We start from the raw sequence: 15,155 nt of genomic DNA on the forward strand, positions 1-15,155 counted from the left end.
TTTTGCGGGGGAGGGGATGTACAGACTGAATGTGGGGAGAAGGAGCAAAAAGTGTGGGAGGAAGAGAAAGACAGGACACTGTGGGTCTGCCCCCACCCCATCTCCCTGACAGGTAATGGAGCCCGGGGATGGAAATTAATGACGTCCAAGGCCTTTCCCAGTTCTGACTTTGGGAAACGGGGAGGGCGCTTCCGGCAGGAGGGAGGACAAAAAGGAAGAGGAAAGGGCGGCGCAGGGAAGGAGGTGCTGCGTCGCCAAGGTGGCACCCGCAGCTCCGCCCCAGCGCTCTCCCGGGGCCCCTAGCTTTCCGCTGGGTCTGACGGAAATGAGCCGTGGCTTTTGGCGGGCGGAGTCACTGGCAGGGACCAGGCCCCACCCTGCCCCAGTGGCTGCCGACCCACGCGGGCGCCGTTCTGTTCCGCAGAGGCACACCCCCTCCCGTCTCTCCGTCTGGATCCCCTCGCGGGGCCCAGGTGGGGCCCAATTCGTCGCCAGCGTCTGTGCCGCGTCCCTTGCTCTGTGAAGGACAGGCCTCGCGCCAGGACCCCGGTGGACTTCTGAGGTGGCCAGAGCCCCGCCGCGGCCCCTTGCTCCTCCCCTGCCCACTTGCCCGTGGAGGCTCGCGCTCGCCTGACCTCGGCCCCGCATCCCACCGTGTTTCTGGGTTCTAGTTTATGGGAGTTAGCCCCTCTCCCCACCTTATCGCGCGCCCCAGGCTTCTCGGGTCTCCAACCTCGGTCCCCCAAGCCTCGCACCCCTCCCCTACCTGGTCTCCTGTGCACCCTGCTCTGGGTCTCACAGCGCCCCCACCAGCCCGCTTGCTTTGCTCCAGTCAGAGGTGCCTCCAGCCCATCGCGCCTTGCCCTCACATTCCACCACCATTTCTCGGGTCTCTTAACTGCGACTCACACTCCCGTGCTCCAATCCTAGAGACAGCACCCTTTTCCACACACACTCGCAATCTCCTTCCCAGCCCCCGCCAAATCTACCCCTCTGGGCTTCACATGCCCCTGGGGTTGCTGTCTGTCCCAAGGTCTTGGGATTCACTTGTAACTGCAAGGCTGCCCTGCCCCCACTGTCTGCCCACTATTCCAAACCCACCCACTCCAGGCCGCAGGGTTTTAGGGACCTTCCTTTTAGCCCCCAAATTTTGTGTTCTTTCACAACATAACCCCAGTGTTCTCTGCTTAGGCCTGCCCCCATCCAGCATGCAGCATGCCACTCCTGGGCCTGGCTTTACCCCACCCTGCCCGACAGCTGTTGCCATTTGCTTCCCTACCTCCTGGATGTCTGATTTTCTGACCTCTCCTTACTCTAACTTGTCTGTTCTCTCTTCCTTGTGTGCTCCAGGTGCCAGGATGGTGGGGGAACTCCGCTACAGGGAATTCAGGGTGCCCCTAGGGCCTGGCTTACATGCCTATCCTGATGAGCTGATCCGCCAGCGAGTGGGCCATGATGGGCATCCTGAGTACCAGATCCGCTGGCTCATCCTGCGGCGTGGCGATGATGGGGACGGGGGCTCTGGCCAAGTGGACTGCAAGGCTGAACATATCCTGCTGTGGATGTCTAAGGATGAGATCTATGCCAACTGCCACAAGATGCTGGGCGAGGATGGCCAGGTCATCGGGCCCTCCCAGTCTGCAGGGGAGGTTGGGGCCTTGGACAAATCTGTACTGGAGGAGATGGAAACCGATGTGAAGTCCCTCATTCAGAGAGCCCTTCGGCAGCTGGAGGAGTGTGTGGGCACCATCCCTCCTGCTCCTCTACTTCACACTGTCCATGTGCTCAGCGCCTATGCCAGCATCGAGCCCCTCACTGGGGTGTTCAAGGACCCAAGGGTCCTGGACTTGCTTATGCACATGTTGAGTAGTCCCGATTATCAGATTCGCTGGAGCGCAGGCCGGATGATACAAGCCCTGTCCTCCCATGATGCTGGTGAGGGGCAGTGTGGGGAGGAAGGGAAAGCAGAAGGGCTGGGTCGGCTCAGGGACTCACAGGACACTGTGGCAGGAGCCTCTGATCTGATCAGTACGTAAATGATTCTGTTGCCCTTCTCTTAGAGTTGGAAGAAAAGGAGGTGGGAATGGGGGTGAGGGCGGGGGGGTATCTGCCAAAAGAGGAAACACTATCTTCAAACCTCATATTAATTAGTTACTTTTTATACAAAGGAAGAATTTAGACTATTGCAGATTGTGTGTGTGTATATAAGTTAGCAAATTTTAACTTTTGAAGGAAATCAATTATTTCCCACTGTGTGGTGACAAAAGGATTGGATTGAAAGAGTAGAGGGTCTAAGATTTTAGGAAGGGTGAGGTTGGGGAGAAGTTAACAATTGGGGTGTGGGTTACAGGGACCCGGACTCAGATCCTTCTGTCACTGAGCCAACAAGAAGCCATTGAGAAACACCTGGATTTTGATAGCCGCTGTGCTCTGCTAGCACTGTTTGCACAGGCCACGCTCTCTGAACATCCCATGTCTTTTGAGGGCATTCAGCTACCACAGGTAACCTTTGGGGTGTAAGGTAGGGGGAGCTTGTGAACCAGATCTAGGGACTGGGTCTTTGCACCTGTCTACAGAGGATGGTATGGAGAGAGGGGCTTAAACTGGGACAAGGTGGATGTAGACCAAAGATTGTATCCCACAGGTCCCAGGAAGGGTGCTCTTCTCCCTGGTGAAGCGGTATTTGCATGTCACCTCACTTCTGGATCAGCTGAACGACAGTGCTGCAGAGGCAGGAACCCAGAACACCTCTGCTCCTGAGGAGTTGAGCAGGGAGAGGGGTCAACTGGAGCTGCAGTTCAGTATGGCCATGGGCACCCTGATCTCGGAGCTGGTGCAAGCCATGCGCTGGAACCAGGCCTCAGACAAACCAAGGAGCTCCGCACGGTCCCCCGGTTCCATCTTCAAGCTTCAGCTGGCAGCTGTGAGCCCAGGGCTCCCCGCCGCCCAGGCTCAGCCCTCCTTCAGGAGGTCAAGACGGTTTCGCCCTCGTTCTGAGTTTGCAAGTGGCAATACCTATGCCTTGTATGTGCGGGACACACTGCAGCCAGGGATGCGAGTGCGGATGCTGGATGATTATGAGGAGATCAGTGCTGGGGACGAAGGCGAGTTCCGGCAGAGCAACAGCGGCATGCCTCCTGTGCAGGTGAGTGGCACACGGTGGTAGGACACTGCTGGGAGTCTATTTGGGGTGGGGGAGAGCTGGGGACTTCCCCATAGGGGGCTCCAGCAGGCCACCCAAAGAGAAGGCTTTCAGTAAGATTGGGTTGGTGGACCAGGCACAGTGGTTCATGCCTGTAATCCCAGCACTTTGGGAGGCCAAGACGGGTGGATCACGAGGTCAGGAGTTCGAGACCACACTGGCCAACATAGTGAAACCCTGTCTCTACTAAAAATACAAAAAATTATCTGGGCATGGTGGCGGGTGCCTATGATCTCAGCTACTCAGGAGGCTGAGGCAGGAGAATCGCTTGAACCCGGGAGGTGGAGGTTGCAGTGAGCTGAGATCACACCATTGCACTCCAGCCCAGGCAACAGTGCGAGACTTCATCTCAAAAAAAAAAAAAAAAATCTGAGTTTAGGAGGTTGTGAAGGCAAGAAGACTCACACCCAGGAAGAAACAAGTATAGCCAGACTCCTCCAAACGTCAGGGTCAGGGAGATGGAGTGGTGGAGGCCAGAAGGAAGTGTGGTGGCATAAGCCATGAAACATAGGGTGAGAGGAGAGGCAGGCCCATCCCTCAAAGGAGAAGCCATCCTTTGCGTGTGTGTGTGTGTGTGTGTGTGTGTGTGTGTTTATGTATATTCTCCATATGCCACTGTTTTGTTACATGGAGGTTTTTCTAAAACCTGGCCAGGTGGTCACCCTGAGGGCTGTAAGTCCTCAGTATTGGGCTACAGCCAGTCATTAATGAGTCCTCCCTTCCCCTTCTGTCTCTTTTTTTCCCTATCCTCTAGGTGTTGTGGGAGTCAACAGGCCGTACCTATTGGGTGCACTGGCATATGCTGGAGATCTTGGGCTTTGAGGAAGACATTGAGAACGTGGTTGAGTCTGATGAGTACCAAGGGGTGGTGGCCAGTGGAGTCCTAGGTAGAGGTGAGCTCAGGGAGGAAGCAAGGGTCAGCTCTGAGCAGAGTAGCGGTGGTCCGGCTGAGTTGCTAGTGACATCCCTGTGCCCCTTGGCATATTTCCACAGCCGTACCCGCCTGGCGCTGGAGGCCCATAACAGAACTCTATGCTGTGCCTTACGTGCTGCCTGAGGATGAGGACACTGAGGAGCGTGAATACCTGACGCTGGCTGAGTGGTGGGAACTCCTCTTCTTCATCAAGAAGCTGGATGGACCTGACCATCAGGAGGTTCTCCAGATCCTCCAGGAGAACCTCGATGGGGAGGTAGAGCCAGACTGGAGACACTGAGTTTGGATGACTGTATTGCAAGGGCTGGACTGTGTAGAGCATTTGGAAGGCTCAGGATGAAAAGTGGAGGTCAGAGAGTAGAAGGGGCTGCAGAGGAGGGGTCTGGAATTTTTGGAGGTGGGAAGGGCTGGTGAGCTGTTTGGGAGGAGCCAGCTGCCAGCTGTGAGAATATCAGGATGGAGGGTATGTGTGCAGAGGGAGCCCCACCCCTACCAAGAGCTCCCTGGGGCCTCTGTGCCAGCAGGGCTGCCTGCAGTCAGAACTTCTCCTCAATGGCAGATTCTAGATGACGAGATCCTAGCTGAACTGGCTGTGCCCATAGAGTTGGCCCAGGACTTGCTGCTGACTCTGCCACAGCGACTCAATGACAGTGCCCTCAGGGACCTGATCAACTGCCATGTCTACAAGCAATATGGGCCTCAAGCCCTAGCAGGGCAGCCAGCCTACCCATCTCTTCTAAAAGCCCAGCAAGATGTCCTCCTGCTGGAAGCTCAGGCCCAGGCTAAGGACTCAGAAGATGCAGCCAAAGTAGAAGGTGGGTGCTGGACACGGCCGCTGAGCAGACACACCTTCAGGGCATTAGCAGAGGAGAGATGTCTGTGCTGATTTTTATGCAATCCTTTCTGGAAGTGATGCCACCTTAGAATCTGCAACTTAGAGAGAAGCAACAAATGGAGAAGTGGACATTGTGTTCCCTCAAAGAATGAAGGAGGATATAAAGTTAGAAAATTTTGTAAGAGAATTTTGAAGCCTTAAAAAAGCCCCCACATTTAGCTTTTTCTATTGTAGAGAAACATATTGCATGCTTTGAAATAAAGGGAAGTGCTCTCCTGTTTGCAGGTGAAGCTACTTTGCTATTTTAAGAATATAAAATATAAAATTTGTCATGAAGTTGTCTTACAAGGACATGAAGAAATCATATCCCCAAACCTGACTTTTAGGGGGATTTAAATTAAAAATTTAAAACATTTTTAGGATAGAGAAAAAGTTTGAGAGTTATTAATCTATTTCTGAACCTTTACATTACTAACAATGGCCAATTCCTGTGACTATCCCCTTCCTGTAGCAAAAGAACCCCCATCTCAGAGTCCCAACACTCCCCTGGAGCATCTAGTGGAGAGTTATGGTCCAGCTGGGAAAATCCTCCTGGATCTAGAACAAGCCCTCAGCTCAGAGGGGACCCAGGAGAATAAGGTGAAGCCACTCCTGCTGCAGCTGCAGCGGCAGCCCCAGCCCTTCCTGGCACTGATGCGGAGCCTGGACACTCCGGAGACTAACAGGGCCCTGCACCTGACCGTGCTGAGGTGAGAGGGTGGTGACAGGTGGGGTCTCTGAGGGCAAAGGGGGTCTATGAGGCTGGCTGCACATCTCTCTGCCCCCAGAATCCTGACGCAGCTGGTGGACTTCCCCGAGGCACTGCTGCTCCCCTGGCACGAGGCCATGGATGCCTGCATGGCCTGCCTGCGGTCCCCAAACACTGATCGAGAGGTACCCCCGCCCTGCTCTGGAGAGAGGCTGAGGGAGAGGACAAAGCAGCCACTGGCGAGGCACACCCGCTGGGCGGGGCTCTGGAGGGCGTGACGGAGTCTTTGGGCTCTTGGTTTGAGTTTTGCTTTTAAAATTGAATTTTATTCTTTTAAAATAGTTAATACATTCACATGGTTCACAAATCAAAAGGCTCTAACGTATACACTGAGAATTGTTGCTCTCACCTGAATCCCTTTTCTCCCAGTGTCCCCCACACACCCCTCACTGGTAACTACTTGTATTAATTTATGTATCTTTCTCATGTTCCCTTAGACAAGTATAAGCAAACCCAAATGTGTGATCTTACCACCCTCTTTTTTACACAAAAGGACATGGAAATATATATATATATACACACATATATACATAAAACATTAAGAGCTTCGATAGCTCCTTTTTTTGGCCAGGCCTGTGGGAGAAAGGGGGATGAAGGAGGGAAAGGGGCCATCACATACCAGAGACCCCTGCAAGAGTTACAGAGGAGTCCTGGGCACGGAAGGCTTCAAAAGGGCTCAGAGAACTAGGGTCATGGTGACAGTAGGTATTTGCAGTGTGGCTGTATTTTTGGCTGTTATTTAGAATTTAGTTTCTAAGGCAGACTCATTGGGTATACACACAAACCCAGTCCCCATCAGTCCCTTCCCAGCCATTCAGGTGTCTGTGCCTGAACATCTCAAAACACAGCCCTACAACTGGTTTTTGGGACACTGGGGCCTTGATGAAAGAACACAGGGATGCCCTCTGCAGTTTTTGCCAGCATAATCAGCGGCCTAGAACCCTAGAGTAGCAGGGCATCTTGTGCCCTTTTCCATTTTGGTTTGTCTTTGGTTCTCTAACTCCACCTGGCTCTTGTGTCTCCTCATCCCTGTCTTTTTACTTCCTCACTGGTACCCCTAGCACCCAGTACACAGTGGGTACCTGCTACTGCAGATGCCCTCGCGGCCCTTGCCCTGTCTTCATTCATCTCCCCCTTTATGTCCCCACATAGGTGCTCCAGGAACTGATTTTCTTCCTGCACCACCTGACCTCAGTGAGCAGGGACTATGCTGTGGTGCTGAATCAGCTGGGAGCAAGAGACGCCATCTCCAAGACCCTGGAAAAGCACCTGGGAAAGCTGGAGCTGGCTCAGGAGCTGCGGGACATGGTGTTCAAGTGCGAGAAGCATGCCCACCTCTACCGCAAACTCATCACCAACATCCTGGGAGGCTGCATCCAGGTCAGGAGGAAGGGGAGCTTGTGGGCTCAGAGCAGCATCAGAATATAAAACCCGAGCAGTGGCGGGTAAGGGCTGTGTTCCCACGGCTGGGAACAGCAGATGACTCCAGTGACCCTGGGGCATTTGTTCCCCTGCCCCTCTTCCCCATCTGGGCCTGCTCTGCTGGTGCTGTGGAGGAAGTCCCGCGGCTGCTTGATCTCGCCTTCATCCGTGTTTCCATGTGTTTCTCGTCCTCCTCCTCCTCCCTGTGCCCCTTCTTTCTGATGTTCTGGCTGCAGATGGTGCTGGGCCAGATCGAAGACCACAGACGAACCCACCGGCCCATCAACATCCCTTTCTTTGATGTGTTCCTCAGATACCTGTGCCAGGGTTAGTGCCTGTTGCCTTGCCCTGTTGCCCCACTCCCCACACCTATGTCTGTTTCCGCTCTATACCCTACTGGGCTGTGACTGCCACCCCTTCCCACTTGCCCCCAGGCTCCAGTGTGGAAGTGAAGGAGGACAACTGCTGGGAGAAGGTGGAGGTGTCCTCCAACCCGCACCGGGCCAGCAAGCTGACGGACCACAACCCCAAAACCTACTGGGAGTCCAACGGCAGCGCCGGCTCCCACTACATCACCCTGCACATGCGCCAGGGCGTCCTCGTCAGGTAACGCTACTACGCATATGCTTTGCCACACACCTACGCTTTCTTGTGATGCCCCTGTGTTTGTTTTGGGGGAAGCACCAACCCCCTGGACTTGGCCATGGGCCCTGTCTGCAAGTTCCAAACTGTTCTTCCTCCCCACTCCCAGGCAACTGACTCTGCTTGTGGCTAGCGAGGACTCAAGCTACATGCCGGCCCGAGTGGTGGTGTGCGGGGGTGACAGCACCAGCTCTCTTCACACGGAACTCAACTCGGTAGGGCCCAGGGCCATTAGCCATTAGCCCTCCCCTCACAGGATCTACCCTCCCGCTTCGATCTGGTCCCATCCTACTTTTATCTACTCCTACCTGTCTTGAGCCCCACAGAAAGTAGTGTCCTTTATCCCTGTGCTTGTGCCACCAGGCCCTGAACAATGAGGGTGGCACGAGGGTAGCTTTGTCAGGACCCTACACATCCCAGGGCTGGGGAAGGGAGGGACACAGTGAGAGGACTGGGGCCTAGAGCCAACTTGCTTGCCCTCAGCACTCCCATCTGCACACGTGGAGGTGACAACCTTCTCTGCCCCCTGCCAGGTGAATGTGATGCCCTCTGCTAGCCGGGTGATCCTCCTGGAGAACCTGACCCGCTTCTGGCCCATCATCCAGATCCGCATAAAGCGCTGCCAGCAGGTGGGGCCAGGGGGTGGGGTGTGGCCCTGGGTACCAGGTTCTGAGCCCCATAAATGGGCAGATCTTGAGTCAGAGGGCCAGCCTGGGTCTCGGGCAGCTCCAGGGGTGAGGCTTGAGGGCATAGCTGACCCCAGCCCATCCCAAGGAGAGTGTGGGGCAAATGAAGCTAGTCTTGTGTGTGTTTCAGGGTGGCATTGATACGCGCATTCGGGGGTTAGAGATCCTAGGCCCCAAGCCCACGTTCTGGCCAGTGTTCCGGGAGCAGCTCTGTCGTCACACACGCCTCTTCTACATGGTTCGGGCGCAGGCCTGGAGCCAGGACATGGCAGAGGACCGCAGGAGCCTCCTGCACCTGAGTTCTAGGTGTGTGAGAGTTGCGTGTATGCCTGTCTGTGGGAAAGGTAAGGCTGTTGCAAATAGCTGGCAGGCAGTGGTCCATGGAAGCTGTGAGGTGGAGGTTTAATATGCTTGGGGAGGGGGCTGAAGTGTTCTGAGCTGTGGGAGGGGAAGAAAGGATAAAGAGAAGAGATTCCTCCAGTGGGTTGGGAATGGGATATACCAGTTAGCACAGGGAAGTTCTGAAGTACCAGGTGGGCCTTCGGTTTGGGTGCTGGGGGTTAGCTGGCAGTCTTAGGCAGGGTGGACACTAGGGTAACATATGCCTCAAGCCTCTGACACCTTCCTCCTCCATTCTCAACCCCAGACTCAACGGGGCTCTGCGCCAGGAGCAGAATTTTGCTGACCGCTTCCTCCCTGACGACGAGGCCGCCCAAGCACTGGGCAAGACCTGCTGGGAGGCCCTGGTCAGCCCCCTGGTGCAGAACATCACCTCCCCCGGTAACCATGCTGACACCTGGTCCCACTGCCATCTCAGGGCTTGGCTCTACTAAGCAGCTCCTTCTTACTCTACCCTAGAACCACCTGGGTTATGCCCTGGCCCTTTTGGCACCTGTGTTTGTAACCCCAGTGCCGTCTTCTCACAGCCCAGGGGCTGCCCCCTTTCCCATGACTCCCAAGTGTCAGCTGATACCATAAGTGCAGGAGGGGCCTTGCTACCCCCTCCCTTGTATCATTCTGTCCAGTTGCTCTATCTCCACACTTCTGTTCAGCCCAACTTCTCCCACTTCCCTGCAGACATGGCTGTGCCTTGGTTTGTTTATCTCACCCTCTAGATGAAGATGGCATTAGCCCCCTGGGTTGGCTGCTGGACCAGTACCTGGAGTGCCAGGAAGCTGTCTTCAATCCCCAGAGCCGAGGCCCAGCTTTCTTCTCGCGGGTGCGCCGTCTCACGCATCTGCTGGTGCATGTGGAGCCCTGTGAGGCATCCCCTCCTGTGGCGGCCACTCCTCGGCCTAGTGAGTAGTGGGGATTCAGGTGGGGAGCTCTAGTTAGGAGCGTTTTCCTGGGCCCCACATGTATACAGCAGGCTTCTGTCCATCTTCATCCTTCCCCTCCCTGTGGGCTCAGCCTGTTCAGCTTCCAGGTTTGTGTCACCTCTATCCAAGAACATCATTTTGGGTGGCAGTATGTCAGGAAAGGCCTCAGGGCACCCCCTTGGATGGGGACTTGGGAGTGGAGGGGCTGCCCCCTCCTTGCCTCTGCCACTTTCATGGTCTTCACAGAGGATAGAAACAGAAGCCATGACTGGAGCTCCTTGGCTACCCGGGGCCTTCCAAGCAGCATCATGAGAAACCTGACTCGCTGTTGGCGGGCCGTGGTGGAGAAGCAGGTGGGCAGAAGCAGGCCTGGAGGAGAGAGGGGACACCGTAATGGTGGTGTGTTGGGTTATGTCTTCATGCTCCTGCCCCTTCCTTCCAGGTGAACAATTTTCTGACCTCATCCTGGCGGGACGATGACTTTGTGCCACGCTACTGTGAGCACTTTAATATTCTGCAGAACTCGAGCTCTGAGCTGTTTGGGCCACGGGCAGCCTTCTTGCTGGCGCTGCAGAATGGCTGTGCGGGGGCCTTGCTGAAGCTCCCTTTTCTCAAAGCTGCCCACGTAAGCCTCCACCCTTGCCTCATCCCTACAAACTCTCCCTTCCTCACCTCCTCCAAATGGCCCACTCTTCCATTCCCATTCTATGATGAACATATGTTAGTATATAGCCACGTCATCAGAAATTCAAAAAATGGAAAAAAAAATAGTGGCCAGGCACAGTGGCTGACACCTGTAATCCCAGCACTTTGAGAGGCCGAGGTGGGCAGATCATGAGGTCAGGAATTTGAGGTGAGCCTGGCCAACATGGTGAAACCCCATCTCTACTAAAAATACAAAAATTAGCTGGGCGTGGTAGCACACACCTGTAGTCCCAGCTATTTGGGAGGTTGAGGCAGGAGAATTGCTTGAACCCAGGAGGTGGAGGTTTCAGTGAGAAGAGATTGCGCCACTGCATTCCAGCCTGGGTAACAGAGGGAGACTCCATCTCAAAAAGGAAAAAAAAGCAACAAACAAATGATGAGCTAAAATGCAAGAAGCACCCTGGAAAGCAGGGTACAGAGCAGCAGGAGCATGAAGCCCTGGCTCCCTGTGTAGCCTCCAGTCCTAGTTTATCAGGAACACGGCAGCAGGACCACCTTTGTGCATGTAACTTACCTCCTCGTTCCCTCCCTCCCTCCCTCCCTCCATCCCTTCCTTCCTTCCTTTTTTTCTCACCCTCCCTCCCTTCCTTCCTTGGTCTTCCTCCCTCCCTCCCTCTCTCACTCTCCTCCCTCCCTCTCTCTCTCTCTTCCCCTCCCTCCCTCCCTCTCTCTTTCCCCTCCCTCCCTCTCTCTCTCTCATTCTTTCCCCTCCCTCTCTCTCTCTCCTTTTTTTCTGTTTCTCTCTTTCTCTCTTTTCTTTTTTTCTCTTTCTTTCCTTCTTTCTTTTTTTTTTTTTTTCTTTTTTTGAGATGGAGTTTCACTCTTGTTACCCAGGCTGGAGTGCAATGGTGCAATCTCGGCTCACCGCAACCTCCGCCTCCTGGGTTCAAGCAATTCTCCTGCCTTAGCCTCCTGAGTAGCTGGGACTACAGGCATGCGCCACCATGCCCAGCTAATATTTGTATTTTTAGTAGAGACGGGGTTTCACCATGTTGACCAGGATGGTCTCGATCTCTTGACCTCGTGATCCACCCGCCTCGGCCTCCCAAAGTGCTGGGATTATAGGCGTGAGCCACCGCGCCCGGCCCTTTCCTTCTTTCTTGACAAGGTCTTACTCTCTTTCAGGCTTGTAGTATTCCAGTCACAGCTCACTGCAGCCTCAACTTCCTGGGCTCAGGTGATCCTCTCAGCCTCCTGGGTAGCTGGGACCACAGGCATGTGCCACCATGCCCAGCTAATTTTTTTTGTAGTTTTAGTAGAGACAGGGTTTTGCCATGTTGCCCAGGCTGGTCTCCAACTCCTGGGCTCAAGCCATCTGCCTGTTTCGGCCTCCCAAAGTGCTGGGATTACAGGCATGAACCACACCTGGCCTTATTTTCTCATTTTGAATGATTATTATTAGTTTGATTTTTAGACACAATGTGAAAAGACACTTTCTGTAATTGTTAATATTGTTAATTTGTACAATGGTTAATAATTTTATAAAATAGTTGTATAAAAGCACAGATCACCTTAGGAAGCAGCCCACATTCCTATCTACTTTCTAGACCCTCCTCCCTCCTCCCACTCACCTGCTCTGCTGGCTGGTTCATGGCTTTCCTGTGCTCTGCCATTGCTCAGGTGAGTGAGCAGTTTGCCCGGCATATTGACCAGCAGATCCAGGGCAGCCGGATCGGTGGAGCCCAGGAAATGGAGAGGCTGGTGCAGCTGCAGCAATGCCTGGAAGCTGTCCTGATTTTCTCTGGCCTGGAGATAGCCACCACCTTTGAGCATTATTACCAGTGAGTGTGGACCTAGGGAGCGGGAGCTGGCGGGAGACAGGATGACGGTGGCAGAGCCAGCTCACAGACCTGGGAGTCTGGGATAGAGGCAGGCTGGAGTCTCGGAGCAGGAGGCTGGGCCACACTGATGCCCACACTGAGGCTTGGCCTGGGCTGCGTGTGCTGCAGGCATTACATGGCGGACCGTCTCCTGGGAGTGGTCTCAAGCTGGCTGGAGGGGGCCGTGCTGGAGCAGATCGGTCCCTGCTTCCCCAACCGCCTCCCCCAGCAGATGTTGCAGAGCCTGAGCACCTCTAAGGAGCTGCAGTGCCAGTTCCACGTCTACCAGCTCCAGAGGCTGGATCAGGAACTCCTAAAGCTGGAGGATACAGAGAAGAAAATACAGGTGAGTGCCTTGGAAGGGATGAGCAAATGAGAGGGTAGGGGGAAGAGAGGGGTGGAACAGACTGGAGGAGGCCATGGCATCTGGGAACCCTGTGCTCCTTCAGGTGGACCATGAGGCCAGTGGCAAGGAGCACAAGAGTGAGAAGGAAGAGGGAGCTGGGGCAGCAGCAACGGTGGATGCAGCGGAGGGAGAGGAGGAAGAGGAGGAGAATGAGGACCTATACTACGAAGGGGCAATGCCAGAAGTTTCTGTGCTTGTCCTGTCCCAACACTGCTGGCCTGTCGCCTCAATCTGCCACACACTGAACCCCAGAACCTGCCTACCCTCCTACCTGAGGGGCACTTTGAACAGATACTCCAACTTCTACAACAAGAGTGAGCAGCCAAGCAGAGGGGACTAGGGAGAGGATGGGCTGCTAGGAAAGGACCTGGGCTTGAGGGCAGACCCTGATGTTGGGAGGCTTGATGTGAAAAGAAATGGTCTTTGGCTGGGCATGGTGGCTCATGCCTGTAATCCTAGCACTTTGGGAGGCCGAGGAAGGCAGATCACTTGAGATCAGGAATTCAAGACCAGCCTGGGCAACATGATGAAACCCCACCTCTACTAAAAATACAAAAATTAGCTGGGCCTGGTAATGCATGCCTGTAATCCCAGCTACTCGGGAGGCTGAGACAGGAGAATCACTTGAACCCAGGAGATAGATGTTGCAGTGAGCCAAGATTGCACCACTGCACTCCAGCCTGGCGACAGAGCAAGACTGTCTCAAAAAAAAAAAAAAAAAAAACCCATGGGGCAACCCTCAAAGACACTGATGAGAGCCTGCCTGGTACCAGGCTAGGCATAGGATAGCTCCCAGATACCTGAGGCTCACCATGGAGGCAGGCCCAGAGAAGGCAGAGATCTGGAAGCTCAGTCTGGGAGCCCCAGTGTCCATAAATGCTGGGGTCAGATGCCCTGCAGAGATCAGCAGAGCATGACCAGTGTGCACCTTCCCTCCAATACCAACTCCCTCCTTTCCCCTGCTCTTTGTCTCCTTCCCCGTTCCTGGTACGTCTCCAGGTCAGAGCCACCCTGCCCTAGAGCAAGGCTCACAGAGGCAACTGCAGTGGACGTGGCTGGGCTGGGCTGAGCTGCAGTTTGGGAACCAGACCCTGCAAGTGTCCACTGTGCAGATGTGGCTACTGCTGTATCTCAATGATCTGAAGGTGACCCAGCCCCGTTGTATCTCTCCCATCTCCCACTTAGTCCCTCGCCTCTCTTCCCAAAACCTTGACTTCCTCCATCCTCTCCTCTCCACTCCTTGGGGAGGCCCTGAATGTCTCCCATCTGTTGTTCTCTGAAGGCGATCTCTGTGGAGAGACTGCTAGCACTCTCAGGGCTCTCCGCAGACATGCTCAATCAGGCGATTGGGCCTCTCACCTCTTCAAGAGGCCCTTTGGACCTTCACGAGCAAAAGGATATACCAGGAGGTATGCAACTTAGGGCCAGAGGGGCCTCTGCTCTGAGGCAGGGCCGGGCTCCTCATGGGCTCTCCACTGAGTGAGTGATAAGCGTTTATTTCAGGGGTCCTCAAGATTCGAGATGGCAGCAAGGAAGCCAGGTCAAGATGGGACATTGTGCGGCTCATCCCACCTCAGACATACCTGCAAGCTGAGGATGAAGAGGGCCGGAACTTGGAGAAGAGACGGAACCTTCTGAACTGCCTGATCGTCCGAATCCTCAAGGCCCATGGGGACGAGGGGCTGCACATTGACCAGCTTGTCTGTCTGGTAGGTGGGGGTGGGCACAGTGGGTGACAGATCTTTGCTGGGGTTAGGGGAGCAGTCTCCAGGACGAGGTGGGTCCACATGTGGTGAAGCACCTGGTTCACTAAGTAACCTGTAGGAGTGTGAGGAGTGAGGTCAGGGTGCACCTGATACCCTTGGGGCATCCTGTCCTAGCTGCTTGTGATTGGAGTGAATGGAAGCTCGAGGAGAGGTCAGCTGCCTCTAACCTACCACGTCTCCCTTCCTTCCCCACACCAGGTGCTGGAGGCTTGGCAGAAGGGCCCGTGTCCTCCCAGGGGTTTGGTCAGCAGCCTTGGTAAAGGGTCTGCCTGCAGCAGCACCGATGTCCTCTCCTGCATCCTGCACCTCCTGAGCAAGGGCACGCTGAGACGCCATGATGACCGGCCCCAGGTGCTGTCCTATGCAGTTCCTGTGACTGTCATGGAGCCTCACACTGAGTCCCTGAACCCAGGCTCCTCAGGCCCCAACCCACCCCTCACCTTCCATACCCTGCAGATTCGCTCTCGGGGCGTGCCGTATGCCTCTGGCACTGGCACCCAGAGCTTCTCTACCTTCCGGTAGCCCTGGACTTGGGATCAGGGGAAGGTAGTGCTGGAGCTTTTACAGAAATAAAATGTGAGAGTTTGATTACATGACCTGTATGTGTCTG

The 15,155-nt window shown here is 54.8% G+C and overlaps 1 protein-coding gene across 2 annotated transcripts; it reads left to right on the forward strand.

Moving 5' to 3' along the window:
* The first annotated feature begins 332 nt into the window (after positions 1–332).
* CUL7 (cullin 7) lies at positions 333–15,138 on the forward strand. Of its 2 annotated transcripts, none has more exons than XM_012448683.3 (26): positions 333–562; positions 1,351–2,028; positions 2,351–2,502; positions 2,645–3,145; positions 3,957–4,095; positions 4,196–4,392; positions 4,696–4,951; positions 5,483–5,720; positions 5,799–5,904; positions 6,932–7,159; positions 7,438–7,528; positions 7,636–7,807; positions 7,953–8,058; positions 8,377–8,472; positions 8,660–8,835; positions 9,176–9,309; positions 9,645–9,827; positions 10,095–10,201; positions 10,291–10,473; positions 12,174–12,334; positions 12,503–12,719; positions 12,823–13,093; positions 13,779–13,924; positions 14,062–14,188; positions 14,283–14,488; positions 14,744–15,138. In XM_012448683.3, exons 2-26 carry the CDS (start codon positions 1,359–1,361, stop codon positions 15,065–15,067), a joined length of 5,187 nt encoding a protein of 1,728 aa, XP_012304106.2. In that variant the 5' UTR covers positions 333–562; positions 1,351–1,358; the 3' UTR covers positions 15,068–15,138. The 2 variants fall into 2 exon arrangements, with proteins under 2 accessions (XP_012304106.2, XP_012304107.2); XM_012448684.2 differs by having other exon boundaries at positions 1,351–1,935.
* The last annotated feature ends 17 nt before the right edge of the window (positions 15,139–15,155 follow it).

This window comes from Aotus nancymaae, unplaced genomic scaffold (assembly GCF_030222135.1).
Source record: "Aotus nancymaae isolate 86718 unplaced genomic scaffold, 86718_ANA_hifiasm-v0.15.2.pri h1tg000040l, whole genome shotgun sequence".
Classification (NCBI taxonomy): domain Eukaryota; kingdom Metazoa; phylum Chordata; class Mammalia; order Primates; family Aotidae; genus Aotus; species Aotus nancymaae.

What these genes read in the sequence shown, in the direction of transcription:
- CUL7 (XM_012448683.3), top strand. Translation starts at nt 1,359, where the DNA reads ATGGTGGGGGAACTCCGCTACAGGGAATTCAGGGTGCCCCTAGGGCCT. An exon ending in CCTCAGATACCTGTGCCAGG is followed by an intron (nt 7,529 to 7,635) that starts GTTAGTGCCTGT and finishes ACTTGCCCCCAG; the next exon opens with GCTCCAGTGTGGAAGTGAAG. An exon ending in GCAAAAGGATATACCAGGAG is followed by an intron (nt 14,189 to 14,282) that starts GTATGCAACTTA and finishes CGTTTATTTCAG; the next exon opens with GGGTCCTCAAGATTCGAGAT.